The following is a 26182-nucleotide window of genomic DNA, read 5'->3' as shown; positions in this document are numbered from 1 at the left end:
AAAAAAAAAGAAAGAAAGAAAAGAAAAGTGAGAAGGGCCCCAGGCTTGACTGCTGGCTTGCCAGGTGTTTGCAGAAAGTACTAGAACACTAGGAAAACCTGGGTGGCAGGAACTTTGCATGCGTGCTGCTGGCACTTCCTGGATGATTTCTGCCCTTTCCCTGGGGCAGGTGCACAGGTGGGTGCTTCCACCTCCAATTGAGGCTGGATGACACGGATTATATTTTGCTGTGGACCACCATGGAGTATGTATCCCTTCTGATTCACTGAAACTCTGGCAGCTATCCTTATTCTGGCTGAAGTCAACCTAAGCCTCAGAAAGAGGACATTGGGTTGCTCAGCCTCTCCCTGCTCACCATAAGTGGTTTGGGTGGCTTTACTTTCAGTTTCTCCTCTGTCTCAGTGAGCTGGGTGGTACTCCAGCTAGCTAGTCTGTTAGCCTTTGAAAGAGAAGAAGCAGAACGAATGTTATAGTGTAGCAGCCTATGGGGAGAGAAGAACCTCAGGCCTGCGGAGCACAAGAGTTACTGATGAGGGACTTGGACAGGCTGGGGAGAGGAGGCCACTGAAGGGGGATGGAGCCCTGACCTCTTGGTGCATTAGGGCTATAACTGGAAGATCCTGTTGACCTCCGTCCCAGTTTGAGTGGCTCTGCTTTCCCTTTCCAGCCTTTTAGGCCTTATAGTTATCTTTCCTCTGCAGTTTACCTTCTCATCCCTCTCTACCCTGATCCCAGGTTGAAGTGACTTGCTGCTGATTAAAGGCCAAATTGGTTCTTTCACTGTGGTGGTCTCAGCCCTAATGGGGCTCTTCCTGATCCTGAAGTGAGCAAAAAGCTCTTCCCTTCTGGTGTGCCTTTTGGCCTGTAGAGGCTGGCTGAGCCAGAGAGAGTTAGAAGTGAAGTCATTTTGCCCCTGGGTACTCCAGAAACACTGCTGCTGAAGTGCAGAAGCAGGACGCTGGGACTCACTGTCCTTTCTAAAGGCTAGCACTGCAGCTTGGCTGGCCACAAGCAGAGGGAGAGGAAGGTGGTTGCAGGGACCCTTCTAGGAACCTGGGAGTCCAGGCTGGGTTCTGTTAACTTTTATGTGGCCTAGATAAGATAGAGTTTGTGGGTAACATAGACATTTAAAAAAAAAAATCTCTTAGAGATGGAAAATGTTACGGTTCCTGGAGTTGAGGAAGCACTGTGAGGGAGATGGTGCCTTTACTTGTGAGAGGGCTCTGCTGGTGCAAGCTTTCCTTTGAGGTTTGCTCCTTAACATTTGTGGAATAGAGATGGCCTCTGTTGCTGTCTGTCCTGGGCTAAGGACAGCAGTAATGGCAACCAAGTGTTATTTGTTAGTTCTCTCTTGCAGGTTTCTGTGGTGGGGGGGGGTTGTTTGTCTTTTGGTGCTGAGACTCAAATCCAGGGCCTTGCTAATAAGCCTGCACTTGAGTACTGAATGCATACATCGTAACATAGTGTTTGTTTAGTACTTTTTCTGTACCAGTCCTTGGTCAAGTATTTTCACACATTATTTCATTTAATTCTAGTAGCAACCTTTGAAGTAGGAAAATTGATTATCTCTTATTTCTCAAAGGAGGAAATAGGCCTAGAAGAGTTAAGTAGCTGGTCCACATTAGAGCCCAGGTCTGTCTGGTTCCAAAACCCACGCGGTTTCACTTCCCTCTAAGCAAAGATTGGTAAACCAAGTCAGCACACCCTTCTTAATAGTCATCTGCTTGCAAAAGTTAAAAGATACTCATGCTGATCATTGTCACCTGCATATCCGTCTCACCACGCCCAGGCTCTCTTCCTTCCCTAAATAGAGACTTGCCTTCAGGCTGACACACCTAGCCACTTCCCCCTGCTCTCAGTGCAGGGCTTAAATGCAGGAAACTATGATGTTTGCTCTTCTTCCTCTCCCTGCCCTGTCTCAGTGTCCTCTGGTTGACTTGGTGTGGCCCCTACTCCAGGCCTTCTGTGCAGCTGTTATAGAAAGCCCCACAGTAAAGCTGTGTTCTCATGTTTTCTAAATGGGGATTTTCAGGATTCTGAATGTGAAATCTTCACTTCTGCAGGTCATTTATAGACCGGATGTGACTGCCTGCCGCTGGCTCCAGTGAGGTTTCTGCCGGAAGTGGTCTAAGGCACCTTCAGCCTTGGGCGGGCCTTCATCACCTAAGGGTTGTACCAGCCATGTTTTCTGTGGAGAGGTGGCTGTTCAGAGAAGTGATGAGTCTTTAAAATATGTCATTGTTCTAGGCATTTTCACTTCAGTGGTATCAGTTTTCTCTTAGTTTTGATTTTCCTCCATATTTATTTCCCTTTTAGAAAGCCTTCTTAAGTGTGTCTTCTCTCCCCAGTGCTGGGGTCAGGGCCACTGGGCCCGTCAGGGTTGGCAGGCACCCTTTCCGCACCTCCCCATTCCTGAGGGTGTTTGCATTCCTCACCCTGGGCTTCCTGCTGCAGGGAAGTACATTCCCTTCTTTTTCACCCTTCTCTTTCACGTTACTCTCCTGCCTTGGACTGTTTGGAATCTGCTCTTCTGATCATTTTCAGTGATTGATAGTATGGCAAAGAGAAATGGATGCTTCCGCACTTCCTAAATTTTAGTCTTTGGTCTTTTCTCGGGTGTGCTCTGAAATAGCCAACATTTGTCACTGTTGTTTTTACCATGCCGTGCCATTAGCATCACAGAGGCCGGTGGCTCCACAGTACTTGCTCCTGTGTTTTTACTTCTAAGCACACAGGAGCTCTGCCGCTGTGGCCCCGTGTGCTTGTTGGTGCCTGTCCTCTTACTGGTCTCTTAGATGCCACTGGTCTCTTTTCCTGGTAAACCTTTCCCTTTTACAAGTTCAAGTGTTTTCCTCTCTCCCTGCTTTTGCCACTGCTGTCTCTGGCCTGACCTGGGTGAGCCCAATGTAAGAGCTGTGCTCTTTGCACGTTCCACGACCCGTCATAAGGCAGCTACCATACTTTTTCTAGAATAAAATTCCAGCAAGCCCTTGTCCTGCCATCACACAAAAATCTCTCGATTTAAGAAAAAAAAAGTCTTTTTTTCAGTTTTGAGCTGAGGCTGTAGGTTATTTTGTAATCTGGACAATACCATTTAAGGCTTTCTGTTATCCATGTCTCTCTTTTTTATTGATCTCGAACATATCAGAGTTGTTGGGTGGATGAATCACCCGCATTTCACTCTAGTGTTTCATTTGTTTCGAAACTGTATTAGCTATCTTAAAAATCAAGCAGGCTGATATAGCAAACCACAACTTATTTTTTTTATTATTTTATTTATTTATTTTTGTGGTACCGGGAATTGAACTCAAGACCCTGCACTTGCCAAGCAGGCACTTATTCTACTGAGCTATCTCCCTGGCCCCACAACTTATTTTTAATCGTTTTTTTTTTGTTTTGTTTTGTTTTTTGCTGGTACTAGGGGTTGAACCCAGAGTCTTATCCATGCTAAGCAACATGCTCGACCACTGAGCTACATGTGCTGCTCTAAACTGCAGCTTTATGACTTAATCACTTGATAGGCTCTTGTTAAAAAATTGAATTGTCTGCTGGATGTGGTAGTGTACACCTGTACTCCAGCACTTAGGAGGCTGAGGCAGGAGGATCTTTGCAAGTTGGGAACCAGCCTGGGCTACAAAGTGAGTTCAAGGGCAGTCTGAACTGCATAGTGAGGTCTTGTCACAAAAAACAACAAATTGAATTGTCTGTCTGTATATATTTTCCATACAGCTACTTTATTATTTTTCCAAATAATATATATATATATTTTTGGCGGAACAAGGGATTTAACTCAGGCCCTTGCGCTTGTGGCAAGTGCTTATTCTACTGAGCCATCTCCTCGGCCCTAATAATAATATTTTTTAATAATAAAAGGTTTTGCTATGTTACCTAGGCTGGTCCTAAACTGGATGCGATCATCTTGCTTTAGATTTCTGAGTAGCTTGACGATGTGTGTATACCACCACCTGTGGCTACCTATTTATTTTTATATATCAAATTTTTCTCCTAAGTTTTAAGAAGAAACCCTTGGGTGACCTCTCCGGGATCTTTGTTTCTTTTTCTTCTGGTCCTCCCTGGCTCAGACCTGCCTTGTCACAGAGTTGGGCTTGAACGTTGTGTTGGCCGCAGGGTTATGGGCTTCTCTTGTGAGGAAACAACCAGCAGGAGAAAGGATATGGCTGGCCTGAAGCCCTTTGGGCAAGTATCTGCCAGTGTATAAGATATTCACTTATTGGATTTAGGCTTTTGAAACACCAGAAAAAAAACAATAAGAATGGTAACTTAAGCCCAACATATACCTGTAATCCCCTCGTGCTGGCAGGTTGAGGCAGGAATATGACAAGTTCAAGCCCAGCTTGGACAGTTTAGCAGCTTAGGGAGCCTGTCTCGAAAGAAAAGAAAAATTTAAAAAAGGACTGGTGATATAGCTCACAACCAAGGTTCTAGGTTCAATTTCCAGTATTTGTGGGTGGGGGAAGGAGCTGTATTAGGCATGATTTTGTTTGTTTGTGGACCCTGGAGTACTGAGAAATTTATTCTCAACTTCAAAATGTTTGTGCTAGGGATAGGAGTATTTGTGGAATTAAATAGTAACATGTTCTTTACTTGTGTAGAAAACTTGGGGAACTATATAGAAGTAAATGAAATTCACCTATAATGCATAGATAATAACAATTGATATTTTGTGGCTACCTAGTCTTTTGAAAATCTGTACATAATAATAACTTAGTAATTGAGATCATATTATCCATCATTGAAACATTACAATTTTTAAGTTATAAATTCTCACCTACTGACCATCTTTTTATTTTAATCTGTACCCATTTACTTGGATAGGATCCCAGAAATAGAATTACTGGGTGAAAGGACACAAATGTTTTTAGCCAAACTGATTGCCAGAAAGTCCTGTCCTCTTGCTCTGAGTATATACATATCCTGGGGTAGTTTTTCAAGTGGATGATACGTGTTGGAAGCAGCAATTTTCTCTTCTCTCATTCTTTTGTCTCCTGTTGTGTATATTGCTTTCCTAGGATCTTGGTCCCAACTGTCTCTTGTATGATGTGACGTAGGCCTAATAAGCATCTTGAGTCCTGGATAAGTTCTATTCTTGGTATGAATCACTGAGATGGAACCTAAGGCATTGAACAGGAGCTTGGAAGAGCTGTTAGGAGCCGAACTCCATCCCTTATTTCTATAACTCTATGGTGGGCAGCCTTTAACCCTGCTCCAAGATGTTGTCCAGTCTCTGGAAAATGTTAACTAGGAGTTTTGATCTAATTCTCATTTATCCCACTTGCTACTGTTGGTTAATGGACAAATTTATGCAAACTCTCTTTCTGTGTTTCACTTTTAGCAAAACTAAATATTTAGCTTATTTTGTTTGCAACACATGCTTAAGAATTTATATCCTACTAAAGAAATCTGGATCATATAAAACTTTTCTCTTTTTTTAGAGTAAAATATTAATTATTTGAATTACATGGGCCTGTGCTGTGGCTTGGTGCATGCAGGCCTGTGAATGTGTGTGTGAGAGAGAGACAGACAGAGACTGACAGACTGTTGACTTGCATTTATCAAAGGCCAGCAAACTACAAAATAGTTGTGAAAAAATGTTCAGCCTCATTAGATATTGTATATTTCAGGCTAGTAACAGTTTAAAATAAGGAGTACATTCAATGAATGTAAGAGTATAGTGATGATAACTATATTACTAATTGCAATATAAAGAGGTAAAATATTTTTAGAAAGTAATTTTGTCATAGGTCTCAATAATTAATAATTAAGTCCATGACTTAATTATACAATCACTTGAAAGTTAAGTTTTCTCCATGTAAAAGAAAAAACAAGGGGGGCTGGCGAGATAGCTCAGCAGTCTAAGTGCCTGCTTGGCAAGTGCAGGGACTGCAGTTCGATCCCTAGTACCAGATGCCAGTCACCAGCACCAGATGCCGCACTGGCCCTGTGCCAGGCGTGCTGAGCCAGCCACCAAAATTGGCATGGTGGTGTACACCTGCAGTCCCAGCACTGGGAAGGCTGGAAATAAGAGGATCACTACAAGTCAGAGCTGCGTAGTGATACCTTGTACCAAATACATTAAAAAAAAAAAAAAAAAAAGAAAGAAACAAGGCATGAAAATGCAAAATATAAGTATTACCTATAACAAAAAGTTAGCTATAAGCTAGCTAACAGTCTGATCATAGAGAAATGGTTAAATTATAGTAAAACCAGGGGCTACGGAGATGGCTCAGTAGAATAAGCGCTTCCCTGGCAAGTGCAAGGGCCTGAGTTCAATCCCTGGTTCTGCAAAAAAAAAAAAAAAAGAAAGATGTTAAAACCAATACAATAATGTTTCCAACCATCAAAAACAATGATTATGAGATTAAAAAATGATCAAGATATTTTATGTGTATGTATTGGTTCCCCAGAGTCAATATCACTAGTATATATTAAAAAGATACACTAATAAAGGGAAAAAAATGATTGTAAACATTACCCACAAAGAAAATGTGATAACATTTTAAATGTAAAAAAGGCCAGTTATGTGGATAGGGACATGAAGAAGCTTGCAAAAATGAAAATCATTGCCTGGAGTGATCTTTAAAAGCATTCCAGCATTGTTATATTGTGGTTTTTGTACCCAAACCAGAAAACACTAGCAGGGCTGGCTCGCTTGGGAAAGCAGGATATCAGTGGCGAGGCAGAGATTCCTGCTCCTACAGATGTTCTGTGCTGCTTGTCAGCGGGGTGTGGTGAAGGCTAGGAAGGCCTTGCTAGATAGTTCTGTCGCATTAGGTTGGAAGTGAGTGGGCTAGCAAGAGATGTCTGGCCTCCAGGGCAAACATTTCCTGTGTTGTCCCAAGAGACAGGGGCAAGGAGGGTCATGTCAAGGCCCTGTCTCAGGGTTCTCTGGAGGAAGTGGGGTGAAGCATGGTGTGGGAACTCAAGATAAAGTGCAATTTCAAGGGCTGGGTCTGGAGAGCAGTGAGAGAGGGCTTGCCTCACAAGTGTGTGGCCTGAGCGCCTCCCCCACCAACGGGAAAAAAAGCAGTTTAAGGTAAACGACTTTTGTACTCAGAAACTGGTTAAAAGTAGTGTTTTGAGAGTTAGGAGGATATTTTTAAGGACCAGATTTTTCCCTAGGTCTGATAGGGGAATTTTTAGGTGACTGTAGAGTTGTCAGTGAGTATCTGTAGGGATTGGTTGCAGGTCACACTCAGATATCAAAATCCTCTGGTATTCCAGTCCTTTCTATAAATGGTATAGTATTTGCATTAACTTAGGTATGGTCTCCCTTTTGTCATCTCTAGATTACCTGTAATACTGCCTCCAGGGTAGGTCCTATGTAAATCATACTGGCTCTCTTAGGGAATAATAAGGAGAACAGTTCATATATGTGGGCAAAAACACAGTTGTCTTAGAAAGTATTTTCTGTTTCTGGTTGGTTTGATCCATAGATGCTGAGGTCTGCATGTGTGTGTATGCCAAATTCTTTGCCACTTTGGTACTACTTGCTAGCACCTTTTTACTCCCCGCTTGCTACTGCAGGCTGAGGGGTGGTAGCAGAGGTAATTTTCCCAGAGAAAAATCCAGGGAAGATGTGGAAGATAATGATGTGGTTGAAGACACAAAGAGAGAGAGTTGGGGACCTTGGGAGGACAGGCTCTGTGTACCAAGGCTTAGCCGCTGTTGTGACAAAGGAGACCAAAAGAAACTGTCTGCGGATTTGGGCCTAGGGCTGCAGGTCTGTGTTCCATGTGCTGTGTGAGTGCATCTTTTTTGTGTGGGTCAGCAGCTGTGATGCTTGGTTCTCCTACAGCTGACTCCCACTGCAGCTTGCCACTCTGGATGAGCTCTGTGACGTGGAGTCCCCCTTCCCCCAAGCTTGGGCTGAGTCACAGTCAGGACATACTAGAGCCAGAAGTTTATTTCTTATCTTTCCTTTTGGCCCACGAGGGGCTTTTCCTCTCCACAGATGGGTGCAAATTGAGGGAATTCCCCTTAACAGAAATAGACTTTCAGAGACTTTTGGAAAGAATGTCTTCTTGGGCTGGCGAGATAGCTCAGTGGACCAAAGAGCCTGCTTAGACAAGCTTAGGCAAGTGCAAGAACTGCAGTTCAATCCCCGGCACCACATGCTGTGCCAGCCCTGCCCCCAGGACAGACTGAGCCCACCAGAGTGGCATCCACCTGTAATCCCAGTACTGGGGAGGCTGAAAGCAGAAGGATCACCATGAGTCCGAGCTGTGGAGTGAGACCCTGCAACAACCAAATACATAAAAATAAATTTAAAAAAAGAATGCCTTCTTAATGGCTCTGGCTTGGGAGAAAGAGGTGTTGATTAATTTTGCAGGCTGAAAAGCGGGCAGTTTCAAAGCCAGCATTAAGTTGGACTCTGTCCCTCTCCATAGAGTGCAGGGACGGTCATCTTTGCTTTCTCATTGCAGCCTATATGTATTCTCTTAAGAGTAGCAGTACCCAGGCAGCTTGAACAGTTTGAAGAACTTGCTTCTGCAACTGGGTTGGCATTGAGGGGATTTGCCTGGTGTGTGTGTGTGTGTGTGTGTGTGTGTGAGAGAGAGAGAGAGAGAGAGAGAGAGAGAGAGACTAACTGACTTTTCTCTTGAGGCAGCCTCTTAATACTGTATAGCCCTTAGAGAGGCGAAGAGAGCAGAACACCCCACCAATCACCCCTCTGGGGGTTTGCTTGCCCTCAGGGTATGTCTCTCTGCTCCAGAAGAGCTCCCTTGGTGCCTGGAAGATGAGGGCTCTCAGACCTCTGTGACCTGCTGGCTGACCTGTGTGAAATTGCAGGGGGTGGCCCAGGCCAGCACCTGACCAGCTACTTAGTTGTGGACCAAGGCCTTTGATAGGCCTGGTTCACTGCCTTTGCTCTTCTGGAGCACATGAGGCTCCATGACAGATGTCACCTTTCCTTAAGAGTCTGCATGTCTTGTGTACACCATAACGTTGAGGAGCCCCTGCCTGCTTCTGCCCTGAGCACGTAAGGTTGGGTGCCTGTACTTGTTGGAGCGTGTTCCTCTTCCAGAGCTCTGGCCTTTCCTTGGGCCCTTCCAAGAGGGCTGGGGAAAGTGTAAAGAGAAAATGGGTTTGAAGGTGTGGCCCACCCCATATCAGTGGAGAGTCTGCTTTGAAGTCATGTGCTCAGGTTGGAATTTCTGGTTCCCCTTCCCGCAGTGGCAAGGGATCCCTCCATAGCTACATGAATCTGCTCAGGCTGCCTTACAGAGCACCATGTCAGAAAGGCTTAACCAGTGAACTCTACCTTCTTACAGTTCTGAAGGCTGGAGAGCAGAGATCAAGATGGCCGCTGGCTGGTTTCTTCTTTGGGCCGTGAGGCAAGGATGGGTGCCAGGCCCTTTCCTTGGCTTGCAGGTGGCATCTTTTCTCTCTTAGGCCGCCAGTGTCCAGATTTCCTCCTAAAGTTATGTCCTCAAGAACTAGGACCTACCCAGTGACTTCTTGTTGCCTCTTTGAAGACATGATCTTCAGATACAGTCAGAGTGGAAGGTGCTGGGAGGTCCACTTCAGCATAAGAATCTTGAGGGGGCATAGTTTAGTCCCTACCAGCCAAGTGACGTTGGCACTGGCAGATCAGGGCTGAGAGAGGAGCCTGTCACTTTTAACCTTGAGCCTGCCTTCTCCAAACAAATTTCTGAAAGAGTTTTATCCACCTGGAGCTAAAATTTAAATTTAAATTTAAATTTAAATTTAAATTGGAGCTTAAATTTATTCTGAGAGAATTCATGTGTAAACTAAGTTGTGATCCACTTTACAAAGACTTGTGCAGAGTGGTGTGGTAACTACCACTGATGACATGTTTATGTTCGGCTCACACTTGGAAGTCACAATCTTAGGAGAGGTAGGAGTTAGTATTTTTTCCTGTCATACAGATGCAGGAATTGAGGTGCAGAAAGATCAAACAATTTGGGTCACACAAGAATAAGTTTCCAGAAGGGAAGTTTGAACCCAGGCTTCTGAAGGAAGTCTAGGCTTCAGTAACATGCCTGAGGCTACACTTGGCCCTAGGAAGCTTCTGAGTCCCTGTTAATGGTTTTTGATTGAAGTGGACACGGTCTGACATTTGGTTCCCCAGGGATGGGAGCTGGGCTTTTCTCAGAGGTGAGCAAGGCCAGAAGTGAGGTTCTCAGAGGCCCTGGGTGGCCTGCTGCCTCCCCTTCTCACCAGCACTTCCTTCTTGCTGCGCAGGGTGATGTGAGCAGAGCCCAGGAATGCCTTATGTGGATCGGCAGAACCGCATCTGTGGGTTTCTGGACATCGAGGAGAATGAGCACAGCGGCAAGTTTCTGCGGAGGTACTTTATTCTGGACACTCAGGCCAATTGCCTGCTCTGGTACATGGACAACCCCCAGGTGAGAGGCCAAGTGGGACAGGTGTGGGCTGGGAGGAGCGCTCCTGGGATCAACCTCCAGGGCTTTGCAGTGAGGAGAGCAACAGACCTTCAGACCACACAGATACAGAGAGGCACAAGACAATGCTTGTGCATGCAGAGAAAACCGTCCCAAGGGCCGGAGGGTAGCTCAGTGGTAGACAGCGTACTCAAGGGTGTATCAGGCCTTGCCAACAAAACAAAACAGAAATAAAAAGAAAACTATCTCAGCTTCTAGCTGGGGTTGGGGGTGGTTTTTTGGCCTTAGATCTGGTGCTTTTCTCATGTGCAGGAATTTAACCCTTGCAAAAGCCAGGCAGGCTCTGGGTGCAAGGGTGACTTGTTCCTCCCTTCTGCCTGGGCTGTGTGTGGCCTGGTGGCTGCTCCTGCTCTTCCAGTCAAGGCCCCTCCCTAGCCAAGAATGTGACCTCATTCTCTGAGCTGGACGAATGTTGGACTTTTTTGGGCTCCTGAATCAGGAAGTCATAGAGTCCTGAGTTGGAGGTGACCTTGGAGCTCACTTAGTTTTGCTCCTTGACACTACAGAAGGGAAAATTGAGCCTCAGACATTACAATGGACTTAGGAAACGACAAGGTTAATGACTTTGTTAGGATTTCAAGGAGTCAGGCACAGAGATGGAGGCTACCTAAGCCCTTGGGGGATTCCTGGAATCATCACAGATCTGGGGAAGAAGTGCTCTTTGGGAGCTCATTTGTTTTGTTTCTGTTGTTTTTTTCAGGTATTGAGTACCAGGATCAGGGCCAAGTGGGGACGGAGGAAGGTGTATGGGCTGGGATTTAGTTCTGTTCTAAGGCTTGGGAAGAGGAAGGTCAGAATGGTGGGAGATAGATTTTTGCTTTAAGATGTGCAATGTAAAAAACAGTCCTGTGAATCCTGAGGTCATTATCCAGGGGCTAGTCCTTGGAGGCCTTTGGTATTTGTCTTCTGCATTTGAGGGCTGAGTACAAACATTACAGATGCAGAAAACGTACAGAAAGTCAGCTGCTGCAAATTCCCTTCTCCAGGAAGACAGCCCTCAGTACAGCTCTGCCCCCGCATTACCCCACTTCCCTGAGAAGCCAGCACTTTACTGTCATTTGAAACTCTGAATATCCAGACTGGATTCTGCACTGGACACTGTCCACCCTCTGCTTATGTCTCACTGTGGCTTGGTCTTGCTTTGTCTCAGACCCTGCTGCCTCAGTTTACCTGCTTTTGCTCTGTGCAGAAGCCCACCTCTGGCTCAGCAGACACATTGTACATGGAAAGAGAATTAAAGTTCTTCACCGCTGTTGAAGGGGCTGGGAATTAAGTCCTTGTTGCCAGTAGACATCACTTCTGGCTCACCAGGAGGAGTCTGAGGTGAGGGTCTCCTTTCTGTCTCCCCACCAAGGTCTCTTCTCCCACTCACCCATCATGTTAGCCCAGGAATTTGAATGTGCTTTTGTCTTCATTTACTTGATTTCCAGCATGCTTCCCCACTAAAATATACCCAGAATCCACATTTGCTTGCTTAAGGAAGGTAGCTGCCTCTCCAGAGAATTGAGTCTTTTTAAAAACGCTGTGCTACAGAGTCTTGCTGTTACTGACTGGTTTCCTAGGACCACAGTGATGCTGTCTGGACCTCAGATGTTGCTAGTCGTTCGTTTCTCTCATTCTGTCCCATGTTTCATCATCACCTGGGGCCGGAACTTACTCTAACTTTGATGTTGGACCTCAGGCCACCTGCCTGGGTTCTGTGGGTCAGGCACTGCGGCAGCCTCCCTGACCTTGACCCCGTGATCTTGGGGTGCTCCTTGTGGGAAACCCTTTGGAGTTTGAGTCACTGGACGGAACTTATCACCAAGGGCGGGAATAGGACTGGAGGTGGGACAGTGGGCCTGGCCCAGTGGTAGGGCTTCTTCACATCTTTCCAGGAAGTTGTAGATTTCAGCTGGCTCGGCATATGCCCATAAAAGAAGTGACTTGCTGTGACACAGTGACAGTTTAGAACTTTTTACTTCTTTAGTTCTTAGAGTCTTTACTGTGCCCATGGTCAAGCAATACTCTACACTTGAGAATGGGTGCTTTGGTAAACTCTAAGGTGGTATTAGTGAACATTTATCTCTAGGTGCCAACCACAGCTCACTGTGTTTTCATGCTGATAGCAACTCCAACTGGTAGGTATTACCATCCTCATTCTAAAGGTGAAGTAGGTAAAAGCAGAGAGAGGAAGAAATTTGCCCACAGTTATGTAGTAAGAATATGCCAGATCTAGGATTCTCAGCCTGGCAGCCAGCTCCAGTTCCCTGGCTGTGCTTGCTGATAATGAGACAGTAATCTCCAGGTTTCTTGGAAAGGAGAAGGGCTTGAAGAGGCAGTCTCTGATGAAGGAGAAGCCAGAGGACTCTGGCTTGGAGGTTCTAGAGGGCAGAGAGCTCATCTGGTTTAGCTTTTGAGTCATGTAGCGTTCAGCACCGGATAAATTTTGCTTGCTGAATGGATGAATGAAGGAATGGAAGAATGAAGGAATGGGTGAATGAATAAACTAAAGGAGGACAGAGAAACAGACTCTCAGGAGCATGTGCTTAGGAGCTACAAATCGTTTGAATCAGCCCTACTGGGACTGGGGACAGGATTAAAACTGTATGGAAGGGCCGGTGAGATAGCTCAGTGGACTAAGCACCTGCTTAGGCAAGCTAAATGGCCGTGACTCATCCACATGGCTGACACTGACAAAGGATCTACAATCTGAGGTACAGGATCTCAGAATAAATCCTGAGGGGATTTCACTGACCTTATCAGATCCAAAAGCTACAACTCTTGTTACATAGGTCTGACTTTATCTTGGTCTTAACCATCCAGCAGAAAAGTATAAAAACGAAGTATAAGAAGTAAAGCCATGCTGTTATGTTGAGCTGTAGGGGACACAGGTCAACAATTTCTGACATTGCCAGTGAAATGGAAGACCCAATACTATTATGGACTACTAGACTCTTTTAGAATATTTTTCTGAGTTTACACACCTATAATATTCAAATAATGGAATTTAACAAAAAAAGGGGATACAGATGAATGTCCATTTTGTATCTGTGTATTCAAAGTGGTTAGGATAGATATATAGTTACATTCTCTTCATGAATAGAGGGATTTGTTCTAATAGTGTTTGTAAATAGGATATCATGTCTGCATCTTGTACAGAAAATAACCACTAGGAAAAGAGTATGCAATGTGTTAATTATTGAAACTGTCTTACCAATTTGATTTGAAACTGTCTCATTGCTATTTGTTTCTCAATAAAATTATGGAAGAAAAAAGGGACTGGGATTTGATCCCTGGCATCACATGCTGTGCCAGCCCCACGCCCAGTTGTGCTGAGCTTATGACCAAGACCAGGCCTGGTGGCACATTCCTGTAATCCCAGCACTGGGGAGGCTGAAAACAGGAGGATCACTATGAGTCCTAGGTGCATAGTGAGAACCTGTATTAAATACATTAAAAATCTATCTATCTATCTATTTATCTATCTATCTATCTATCTATCTATCTATCTATCTATCTATCTATCTATCTATGGAAGCCTGAAGATGGAAACACCCTGGGGATGTGGGTCCATCCCTGTGGAGAGAGGCACTGAGACTTGTCACTTGTTGAGTGACAAGTCTTTTAAAGGAAAGGAGACCCTTGCTGTGACACCTTAGTTATTTAATAGGCATTAATAAACAGTATTTCAAGACCTAGGTTTCTGATCTTTGCCTCCTGAAGTGTCTGGTAGTTGGTATGTGCTGGGCCTGTTTCTACTACTCCTGTCTCTATTGCTGTTTTCACTGGTGCAGCTGACATTTCCTGAGTGGTTAGCACATACCAGCAATTGTGTGAAATGCTTTGCATATATTATCTCATTAAATCCCCTCAATAACCCCTACTCTCAGGCAGTCCTCCTGGCTCAGAACCACCAGTCAGTAAATGCCAGCGCTCAGCTTGCGGGATTAGGACTTGGTATAGTCCTCCCCTTCTACTGCGCCAAAGGGAAGTGGTAGGGGATGGAGGCAGGCTCAGGAGGAAAGCTGTCAGGCCTGAGAGATGCCAGCAAGGCTGCAGACTGGGTTCTGTGACTCAGTTAATTTGTGTCTGAGGAAAGTTAGTTTCTCTCCTGGAGTGTGAACGCTCTAGAGAATCCTTCACAGGACTTCTCACCCTTTATTTCCTGAGGGTCTGAAAAGAAGGAGACCCCAGAGCTTAGCACCATTACCTAACACATATCTACTAAACTTGCTCTGTGTATCAAATACCAAGCAAAGCCACAGATGCCGAGGTCACAGCAGTCAGTGAGACAGAGCCCATGCTGCAGATGGAGAACTGGAAGATGAGCACACATGGGGCAGGGAGAGCATGTATATCTTTCTGTACATGGGTGACACTAGAGCCAGCTCTTAAAGGGTAGCTTAAATTAGAGTGATTCTTGCCACATAGTACATGTACAGTGCTATTTACAGGCTTCAAAGTGTTTTCATGTACAGGGTCTTACCTGATTATTGTCCCTACCCAGTCTTAAGCAAGGAGGAAGAGAAAGAGGGAGAACAGAGGTCATTAGGGCAGTAGAGGGTACTTAAGATTGGGCTCCCCAGAAGACCTTGTGAGGAATTAGGTCTGGGACAAGGGTCTGTGGTCAAGGTCTTTTTAAAGGAAATGCTTCTGCTGGGCTTGTCAGGAGGCCAGGAGTGTAGACCTGTGTCATCAGGGGAAGTTTAGCTGAGGCCTATAGGAGCTCTGGGATGAGTTAAGCCCAAGACAGTGGGGCTGCCATGTGCTGTCTGGGATGTGCACTGTGCAGTTTGGGAAGTGTGGGCAGCGTGCCTTCAGCAGCCCAAGGTGGTTCCCTGGGGCAGAGGAGAAGATAATGTGGGAAGAGGGGTAGGGACTGCCATGAACCATGCGGTGAGGAGGTATCATGCACAAACAGCGTGGACCTGGGACAGCCTTGGATGTCAAAAAGGATTTAGAACTGCTGTCAAAAGGAATTAAAGTTTTCCACAGAGGCATTGATGACACCAAACTAAAGATGAAACTCATTAACTGCAAAGGACCCCCTCTGAATGGAAAGTTTCGATGCTATTGACCGTGGCCAGTGATTTGGCCAATGCATTTAGAAGCCAATATGCTGACAGCACCACCCAAACAAATAGCTCTTTTTTTTTATTACTGTAAGAATATTTAACATGAGATCTACTCTTTCATTAAGTTTTGAAGTACATAATGTTACGTTGTTGACTATAGGCACAACGTTGTTCAGCAAACCGCTTTCTAGAGCCAACTCATCTGTGCAGTACGAACAAATAATAATTCTTGGTTGGAAACATAGCACTGGTTGGATTTTCCTTAAGACGATACTGTGATGTATACAGCTGTGTGTGTGTATAGTGGTGTTGGGGATTGAACGTGGGGCCTTATCCATGGAAGGCAGGTGCTGTACTGCTGAGCTATATCCCAGCCCCTAGGAGTTGCATTTTAATGTTGGTCCCCATCATGGTGGAAGAGACAAGGTTTCTTAATTAGAGCTGTTTGGTTTTATCACAGTGACCTACCCTGTGGGGAACTGGGTTTTAGTTGCACAGCAACACTGACATTCAACCTCTCTAGTGCCCACATGGCTGTGTCATTGCAATACTAAATTATATGGCCTTGGACGGGGTCAACAAGCATGGAAACAGAAGCATGGGACCAATGTTGCACTAGAATATTGCAGTAGATTGTTGTTCTTGTCAGATTTACCCTATAAAATGTATTTTTAAAGAATATTTAGATGACTTTACTTCCAAAGGCCAAGATATAAAGTGTGGGTCATCATAATATTCAAGAGGTTACAGCTTTTTTGTAAACCCAGGACCCCAGTGAAAGTCCCGTTCCTGCTCTCCTCCTCTTCTTCTCTGTCTCTGTCTCTAAAATAAACTGAAAACAGTTGTTTCCATTAATGGGAGCAAAGAGGTTTAGCAGTGTTGAGAACAACGTGGGTATTTGGCTGCATTTTAGTGGAAAAAATACACAAGTGTGGGAGGAGATTCTATTAATATGCAATTTATAATGGACCATGTTATTCTTTTAAAGGCTGGACAAAAATTGGTGTTTTTACAAAAATTGTGTCTTTTGTACCAAAAGGCTCTTTAAGCGAAGTTTGACTGAAATCCATCAATATTTACAAGGTTTTTTGCATCATATGGTGCAGCTTGTCCAAATGACAAGAACTGGTAAATAACTTTCTTTTTTAAAAGTGGGCAGTATTTGCACATCTTGCAAAATTCAATAGAAGAGCAAGAGAGCTGACCTGGTGGAAGTGCCGCCTGCCTCCCTCACCCTGCAGCCACACCGTCCCTGGGCAGGCACAGCCAGGCTACCTGTCTCTTTTACATCTTTCCGGAGATATTCTCTGCACGTCTAAGTGTCATGGTAACCTTCAGATCGTCAGCAATTATTTGGGCACAATATTGTAGTTTTTTTTTTTTTTTTAATTTATTATCAACTTTTTGTTGATTTTTTTTTTCAATTCATGGATTTATGTAACTCGAATGTTCACTAGCCATGTTGACACACGATTGTAGAGGTTAAATAGAATTGCTGAGGTGCTTTGTTTATGTTCCATCAAAGTAAGAATGTAGAACTCCTTGGGTTAAAAAAAAATCCCCAAAGAAATTTTTAAGCAAGAGGACTATATTTTCACAGTATGTAAATTGTGCTAAAGGTAAAATTATTAAACTAAAACTTTCAGAGTTTAAACAGTGTGGAGCTTTGAAGTCAACATTAAATGCTATAAACAGAATTTTATTTGTTTTCTGTGATAATTCTATTTTTACGCATCCTGTGTTTTATAACAGTATTACCTAAATTTTAAAAAATTATTGGGCTAGCCTTTAGCTAGGAATAATTCCTTTAGCTCAGGAATAGAGCATATATATTTGCTCTCTCTCACTCTATTGCTTCAGTATATATTGAAGCCCCTAGGTTCAAATGTATATGTTGTACTTTGAGATAGTTGTGTTTAATATTAGCAAGACTTGGTATCAAAGTCCAACTGGGTAAAGAGCTAGGAGCTATGAAATTTAGCAGAAGTTTTACTATTGCAAAACCATGGTGGTGACTCTTCTGCTTTTTAAAACTTGTCTTTAGTTATATCATTACATTTGGCTTTAGACTTTACCCTTTAACATTTGTTTAATTTGTCTGTTATATGTTCTTCTCTCTATATTTATGTATCTAATTGTATATAAAAGAATGGCCTTTTCTTATTGAAATTGAGTCTCTGAGGCAAAGCAGGCTATTGTGTGATTTAGAGAGGGTTTGCATGCTGGACTTTGCTTGACCATTTTTACAGTATCAGCTGAACCCGGAACTGTGTGGTGAATATGTCAAGGGAGGAGGCACCCATTTTTTGAGCTACTGTAATATAGGATAGTGGTGTTAATGATTTTTGTGACGCAGCTGCTGTGAAATAGTTAAGTAACACACTATGTGAATGTGCTCTGAGACGCCCTCAAGTGCTGCAAAGGTGTTGCTTTTAAGTAAGGTTCTGGTGGTGACACTGGGGAGGATGGGCAGGTGGGCACAGCTTGGAATTTGTCACAGAGCCCCCTGCTATGCCTTGATTGAAAGGTGGGGGGAACTGAGAGGAAGGGACACATAGGAGGGAAAAACGGCGGGCTGGTGGCTGACCAAGAGGGTAGAGAAAAATATCAGAAGTTTAATACTTGTTTCTGTGTAACTGACCATCAGTATACATAGCTATTTAGGCTTCTGAATTTCCTGTAGTTAATAAAGGTCTATTTATAAGCCAAAACTTCAATGATATATATATATATTAGAAATACTAGTGTGTTTCTATTTTTTTTTTTTTTTTTTGCAGAACTGAGGATTGAACTCAGGCCCTTGCACTTGCCAGAGGAGCGCTTATTCCACTGAGCCATCTGCCCAGCCCCAATATCTTAATCAGTATAGCCTTTTTTTTTTTTTTTTTTCTTTTCTTTTTTTTTGGTGGAACCAGCTCAGGTGCTTGAGCTTGCCAAGGAAGCTCTTATTCCACTGAGCCATTTCCCTGGCCCCAGTATAGCTTTTAAAGTACGTATATTTGGCATATTTTAAATTCCAAATAATAGAGAGCTACATAATACTTTACATTCTTGCTCACGTAGATTTTATTAAAATTTAGAAGCAAGAAATTATGGATGGGGCTTGCCCCTTAGCTCAGTTCTTTAAGTGGCTGCTTCAACAAAGCAGTCAGGCTCAGGTTGCTGTGGTTGGATCCCCACAACTCAAGCCCGCCAAACCTGCCCTGAAGGCATTCGGAGCAAAAAAAGAAATAATGGAAAGTAGTGATGATGACTTTAGGGAGACAAAAAGTTATCGTAGAAAAGAGAGGTGATGATGATATCAATTGAAATATTATTTATATTGACATAAATATAAGAAAAAGAGATGGAAACCTGAGCATGGAGGTACATGCCTATGATCCCAGCACTCTGAGAAGCTTAGGCAGGAAGACCACAAGTGTGAGCCCAACCTGGCCAACTTAATGAGACTTTGTTTCAAAATAAGAAATAAAGAAGGCCTGGGAATATAGCTCAGTGTGAAGGCTCTGGGTTCAATCCCTAGTAAAACACACACACACACACACACACACACACACACACACACACACACAGATATTCTGTTAACAATGCAAGTGTGGAAAATAGACGTGTCCCCTGGCAATCAGCAGCCAACAGACCTAAGTACAGTGCTACCTGTGGTGTTGACTAAATTCTTACTAGTGTGATTCTTAGTTTTCTCATCTGTTAAGTAAAAATACTATTATTTGATTGAAATGATGGTCTTGAGAATTCCATAAGGTAACAAACATATTTTGGTCCTGGAAAATAGGAAGTACTCAGTAAGAATTAGTTGACTCTGAACAGCAAATAATCAACCAATTGTTTTGTAAATGCATGATGATTATTTTTGGACTTATTTCCTTTATTTTCTTTAGGCTAATACAATGAATTTGCATTCTGTGACAACATGTTGGCTAACTATAAAAATATTAGATGTATCTTTATTAGGAGACCATGGGAGGGAAAACATGAAGTTAAATATTTCTACATTTTGCTAGTATTTAATTTAAAATAAGTAATGTAGGTGAAAATAATGTTAAGCCACATTAAGTTGCTTCAACTTTGTTTTTAATAATGTACATAATAGTAATTTTCCATTTGTTGAAGGTCATAGATTTTTAGGGTAATTTATGTATCAAGCTGTATTTATTTAAATTTAACAAATTATAAGTATTTAGATAAAAGACAAGGAGGGAGTGGGGGAAGGGAAGGAATGGTGAAAATATGTTATATGCTTAGGAAAATGCCACACTGAAACTCAATATTTTATAAAATTACTATGTAGTAATAAACAAATATTTTTTAAAGGGCTGGCGAGATAGCTCAGCAGGCTAAGCACCTGCTTAGGCAAGCCCAAGGACCAGGGTTTGATCCCTGGTTCCACATGCCCTGCAGGCCTCACCCCAGGGCATATGAGCCGGCTAGAATCTGGGCATGGTGGGGCACATCTGTAATCCTAGCACTGGGGAGGCTGAAAACAGGAGGATCACTGCAAATCCAAGCTGTGTGTAGTGAGACCCTATACCAAATAAATAAAATAAAATCAAATAAAATGTTTTTTGTAGTACCTAGTTGACAGGAGAGGTTGTGGGCTGCTGAGGGAGAGGGGAAGATAGAGGGAACAGGACATTAGGTCTGAGACAGCAGGAGAAGCAGTGTGGCAGAAAGGATGGAGGAGTGGCATGAGGGGGAGGCTGGGGCTTACAGTCTCAGGACCGCAGCAGGGTCCTATATTTATTTGGTATAGGGTCTCACTACACACAGCTTGGATTTGCAGTGATCCTCCTGTTTTCAGCCTCCCCAGTGCTAGGATTACAGATGTGCCCCACCATGCCCAGATTCTAGCTGGCTCATCATGCCCTGGGGTGAGGCCTGCAGGGCATGTGGAACCAGGGATCAAACCCTGGTCCTTGGGCTTGCCAAGAGAACCTACATGCGGTGGCCACAGATGCACCTCTCATGAAGCCCAGTCTGTCCAAAGCAGGTGCTGGCATATGGCAAAAAGAAATATGACACCTGGATCGTGAAACGACATAGCAGTTTGTGATGCAGAATCCATCTCTCCTTCAGGGACCTGGACAGTAGTGATGGGCACCTCATGCTTTAGGTCCTGTCTGGAATAAGAGCTCCAAGGGAGAGGGATGAGGTGTGTCAGACCCTGCTACAGCTGGTGCAACCACAGCCCAGAGTCCTCATGCCTGTGGCTTTTTGTGCCAGAGGAGGGCCAGGATGCGGGCTACAGGCAACTGTGCCTCTTGGTACGGTCCTGCTGCACCATTCTCCCTAGATGAGATCCTTCCAGGGTGTCTGAATGCCTGCCTTTGGTGGCTTGAGCCATGGTTCCAGCTCCCCTACAGCAGTGGCAGCTCATGCCCTCGCTCTGGGATTGTCATGTGGATGTGGTCCACTCTCCTCCTTGATGCTACCCCAGCAAGCTGAGTTGCTTGCTGATGGCTGGCATCTCTCCTTCCCCCTTTCATCGGGAACTTGGCACTCAAGAGCCAGCTGGACAAGTTCCTGCCCTACCCAGCTTAGGCAACTGTAACAGGGCCTTGTTTAGTATAACCCTGCTGGTCCTGCTCTTGTATTTACCTTTCATTGATAATCAACCCTTAGATAAAAGCTCAGGGGAGGTGGTATAATATAAAGGATGTGGGAATCGCGAAAGGTTGAGCTCTGGTACTGGCTTGACTGTCTGCACCTGTGTGGCCATTGTTTTTTTCAACTTCCTTTCTCCAGCTGGGACATTATGAGCTCTGTCTTCATTGAATTCCACATGCGCTGAAGGAAGAGGTAGCAGTGGAACCTCTTGGGAGTGGGGTTCTGTGACTTTATGATCCGTGTGGCTCTCTTGAGTCAGTTCTGTTCTGTTACTGTCACAAGGAGGTGGGGAGTAGAAATCACATAGGTGTAATTTTCTGCTCCAAGAAATGCTGTTGTTTACTAAAAAGGACTGGTGTGAGAATGTGCACCTCTGTGTATGTCTCTGTGTGGGCCTCTTAACTCCTCCCTAGATGATGGGAAAGACCATGGACTTTCCACTCAGGGTGGGCTCCTTCCACGTCTTTAACAGTGGAAGAGCTCTTGAGGAAAACCCAAAGCACTAGCAGTGCCTTCACAGAAGCATCTGGCTGTGAACAGGAACCATCCCTGTGCCCTACATTGTTCAGAAAATTTAGAAGTCCAAGAAACATCCAGGATACATCTGACTCAGAGCCATCCTTATGCAAGGGTGGCTGCCAGCCATGCATGACATGAATGGCTCTCCTTTCCACCCCACTGCCCCACGCTCCCTTTTTTCCTCCCTGATTGCTGCTGGTTCTGCAGTATCCACATTGATCTGTGTAGCCTCATCTTGCCCCAGCTGCTGATTCTCTGCATGTAGTCAGCAGGGCCAGCCAGGACCTGCAGCATTCTTAGGAGGTCTTAATACACCTAGATGCCAGGCTCTGGCCCAGACCACTTCAAACTGTGGGGTCAAAGCATGAGTATTTATTAGCCTTAAGAATCGCCCCAGGTTCTACCCTGGTCTGGTGGTCTGGTGGTGTAATCCCAGAATTCTGGGAGGCTAAGGCAGGAGGATTTCAAGATCAATCCCAGCCTGAGTTATTTAGCCAAAATCTATCTCAAAATAAAAAAAAATAAACAAAGGGCTGGAGATGTAGCTCAGTGTGAAGGCCTTGGATTCAATCCCCAGTGTGTGGGGGGAATCTCCTCAGGTTCTATGGCATATTAGGGGGGGCCTGGTCTTAGCTCAGTTGTTTAAGTGGCTGCTTCCACAAAGCTGTCAGCCTCAGGTTGCTGTAGTTTGATCCCCACAACAATCCAGCCAGCCAAACCACCCCTGAGGGAATTTGGAGAAAAAAAAAAAATCTATGGTATATTAGGGCAACTATGGTTGACAACAACTAATTATATATATCAAAATAGTTGGCAGAGAGGAATGTTCCCAACACAGAGAGCTGATCCTTGTCTGCAGTAATTGTGTGCCAGTTGCCTTGATCTGATCATTACACATTGTACACGTGTTGAATTGTCATATTGTACTTCTAAGTGTGTATATTTGTTATGTACCAACTAAAAACAATTTTAAAAATATCTCCAGGTGATTGACATAAACAACCCTCTAGAATGTATTCCCCATTAAGAAAAAAACAAGTTTGTGCTTAGTTGCTCAAGGATCTGGATTCAATTATTCCCACCTCCCTGTCTACTCCAGATCTGTTCTGAAGCTCTCATCTTGATGGACCCTGTTGTGTCTCCAGTATGCTGACAATCTAGTAAGAGGAGACGTAAACTCACAGAAAAATATATCCCAATATAACTTCTAGGGCTAATTTTGTTTTGTTAGCCAGCTGGGTGTTTTCGGTTGGATATTTTTTTCCTTTAGTGGGGAGGGACCCTAGGGACTTATACATGCTAAGGCATTAAGTTATTCCCCAGCACTTTAAAAATTTTATTTTGAGGGCTGGGGTATAGCTCAGTGATACAAGCTCCTGCCTGGCAAGTGCAAGGTCCTGAATTTGAGTCCCAGTATATATTTGAACTTGCAATCCTCCTGTCTGTCTCCTGAGTGGCTGGCATTACAGCTGTGTGCCACCTCACCCAGCTAGCTGTCTTTAAACGTGGGCCTGTTTGAGGGTCACTGGGGATCATCATGAAATGCATGTCTTCTGATCAAGTTCTAGTTGATTCTGATTCAGTGTTCTGCAGGTGGAGCTGGAGTCTTACTTTGGAAAATGAGCTTTGCAGAAGTTCTGGTGAGCATGGACTAGAGAGAAAATTCCAGGCCTGGAGGTCAGGGCAAGCTGCCATTGGTGCAGAGGGTGCTCTGAAGGAGGATCCTAAATGCTTCTTTGTCTGCGTGAGCTCAGGGGAGGCTGCATGTGTGGCTCCTGTCCCCAGCTCTGACAACTGCGTCCCTCCCAGGGTGCCGCTGATTTTTGGTTTTCCTGTCCTGTCATCTGGCAACCAGGCAGCACTTTAGGCTGAGCAGCACCTCTTTCCTTAAGCAGAAAGTGTCTGTCTGGGGCTGCCTCTGTGACACCTTGTCAGCTAGCTGTCACCATTAGTCTTCTAGTTCAGTAATTGGAGTGGACACTGAGTGTCACTGTGGATCAATGCTCAGAATCCCCAGTCTGCTTTGGCCTGTGTCATCCATTTCCCCCCGGGTGGGGAGGAAAGTAGTGGGGAAGTGGTATTTTTAGATTTTCCTCAAATTTTCCTGGCTTCTTGTTATGGAGAGGGGCTACATTGGAGCCAAGGGAAGGATGGGGATGGATCGAGGACCCCCAAGCCCACCCCTGGGTAGCTGGGCAGCCACCTCAGCTTTCTGAGCTGGCAAGAGCTGGGGAGAAGGGAGGAGCAGCCTCTAGGGGCTTTAGGGGATGAAGTCGTTGAAATGTGATCAGCTCCATCTGTCATTACATGTGGGTCAGAGCCCACACGGTTTCCCCAGTCCCACTTCATCACTCATAACTCAGGATGGGGCCCTGGAGGCCTTTGGGCTGTGGTCGGGATGAGGAGAGAGTTACGCAAGAGTAGCCCCGAGCCTTGGCTTTTGCTTCATGTAATTAGCCCTGTGGAGGGGGACAGGAGCTGGGTATTTTCGTATAATTCTCTCAACCACCCTGTGACACAGGGCTTATTATCTCTATTTTATAGGAAAAGAAACTTGCCTCCAGTCAGGGAATGTTAATGTCACAGCTACAATTCCAACAGCTCAAGCTTTTAAAATTATACTGTGTGGCTTCCAGGGCATCAGCGTGGAAATCAGGAGAACTGAGCTTTCTTTCAGGCTCTGCTGCCAATTTCATGACCTTGGACAAATCCCTTCCTTCACAAGTCACCTTCCTGGACTGCATAGCAGGGTGGGGACAGATGCCCAGACTCAGGCACAGGCTCGAGGCTCCCGGTGTCCTAGAACCCTCCTTGGCCATGTGGCTACCTGACAGTCTGGGAACAGAGCAGAGGTTTGCAGTCCACCTCCAGGTGGTGTCTGCCACTCCTGACTTTTGAGGACCTGGTAGTACCTCTTTGCTACCTGTCTTGCTTTTGGGAGGGACAAAGCCTGTCTTTCTCAACTTCATAGAGATTTCCTTTTTTTTTTTTTTTTTTTTAAAGTAGCTATGAGATGAAAAAGTGTGTAAATATATGTAAAAGTGTAAACTGGATCACATTGTGAACGTTCATTTGGCTACTTCAAGGCAGTTTTCATTTCTTTCCTTATTTACAGTACAGAGGATGAGCCCCAGAGCCCATTCATGCTAGGCAAGTGCTCTACATAGAACTTCATCCCCAGTGCATCAAAGGCTGATTTTAGATTTCCTACCTCACTTGAACAAGGAGCAGATGGAGTCCTTTTATTGTTGTGTCACACCTGTCCATTTTGTTATGAACAGGAAATTATACATATTATATTTGTTCCAGAGATGAATGTTGCTGAGGAGATAGCTCAGTAGAATAAGGACTCTTCTGGCAAGTGCAAGGTCCTGAGTTCAATCCCTGGTACAAAAAAAGAAAGAAAGAAAGAAAGAAAGAAAGAAAGAAAGAAAGAAAGAAAGAAAGAAAGAAAGAAAGAAAGAAAGACCCACACAAATCCAGAGATGAATGTTGATTTAGATGATGGGGCTAGGGCTCTTCCCTACCAGCTAGGCCATTTCTTAGGGCCCTCTCCTGGAACGATCAGTCATTCTTCTATTAATCCTTATGTCAATTTATTAAATTCTCATGGTCTAAAATTTGTCTCTTTTTATTGTTTTAAGATAAACCTGAGTAGTCGGGGACTCACAGGTATTTCTGATGGACCAGTGGCAACAGCTTTAGAGGTCACCAGGAATTACAGACAGATTCTCAGGTTGATGGGGAATGGGTTTGCCACGTTACACACTGGAAGTGCCACAGCTGTGATTTCTAACCTTGCCCTTTACTGTGGTGTGTTAATGTCCCTGTGTTGCCATTATTTCATCCCTTGCGTGGAGAGACGGAAAAGTCACGGATATGTAAAGGTGGGATACATTGCCAGATGTGGTGTCTGGGAGCTCACTGGTTTTTTTGGCGGGGTGTGAAAATTGAACCCAGGACCTTGTGCATACAAGGTAAGAACTCTGCCATTGAACCACACCCCAGCTTGCCTTGTTACCTTCATAGTGCACTTACTTAGTGCTTTTTAGTGCACAGACATCACTTCAGTTGGTACTCACACAGTTCTGTGATGTAAGGTAACAGCTATATTTCTTATTTCTGTACAGCAGTACCTTAGTTCATGAACTTGATACTTTCCGTGATGCGATTCTGGTCGCAAACTGAGTTGGAAGAGAACTGAATAAAATTCAGTGGTTAGGTTAATGTTGATCTTATGGGAAAAGAAACATTTGATTTGGTTCTCATCCAGTTCGGACTGTAACCAGAACTGTGGAGAGAATGGAGTTTGTGAACTGAGGTACCACTGTGTTTATTGTCTGAGCTTGTATATTGTCAGTTATGAAAATAATTTTTGAAATGGCATGAAACTATTGAAATCAGAGCAATCAGCAGGAAAAAAAAGTAACAGCTGGCACTTGTTAGAGAGCATTCTATGTACCAAGGATAATTCCAAGGGTTTTTTTTTTTTTAATTTTATTTATTTGTGTGTGTGTGTGTGTGTGTGTGTGTGTG

The 26182-nt window shown here is 44.2% G+C and overlaps 1 protein-coding gene across 2 annotated transcripts in view; it reads left to right on the top strand.

Annotated features, from left to right (window-relative positions):
* Positions 1–26182, top strand: part of Plekha2 (pleckstrin homology domain containing A2) — a 66113-nt gene that overhangs the window by 2378 nt on the left and 37553 nt on the right. For both annotated transcript variants that reach the window (XM_004637240.2, XM_023722031.1), the window contains one exon: positions 10228–10391. In XM_004637240.2, coding sequence (XP_004637297.1) covers positions 10251–10391 — 141 coding nt within the window. In that variant the 5' untranslated portion in view covers positions 10228–10250. The remainder of the gene's footprint in view (positions 1–10227; positions 10392–26182) is intronic.

This window comes from Octodon degus, unplaced genomic scaffold (assembly GCF_000260255.1).
Source record: "Octodon degus isolate 3935 unplaced genomic scaffold, OctDeg1.0 scaffold00088, whole genome shotgun sequence".
Lineage (NCBI taxonomy): Eukaryota > Metazoa > Chordata > Mammalia > Rodentia > Octodontidae > Octodon > Octodon degus.
This window is presented reverse-complemented; position numbering and strand designations above follow the sequence as displayed.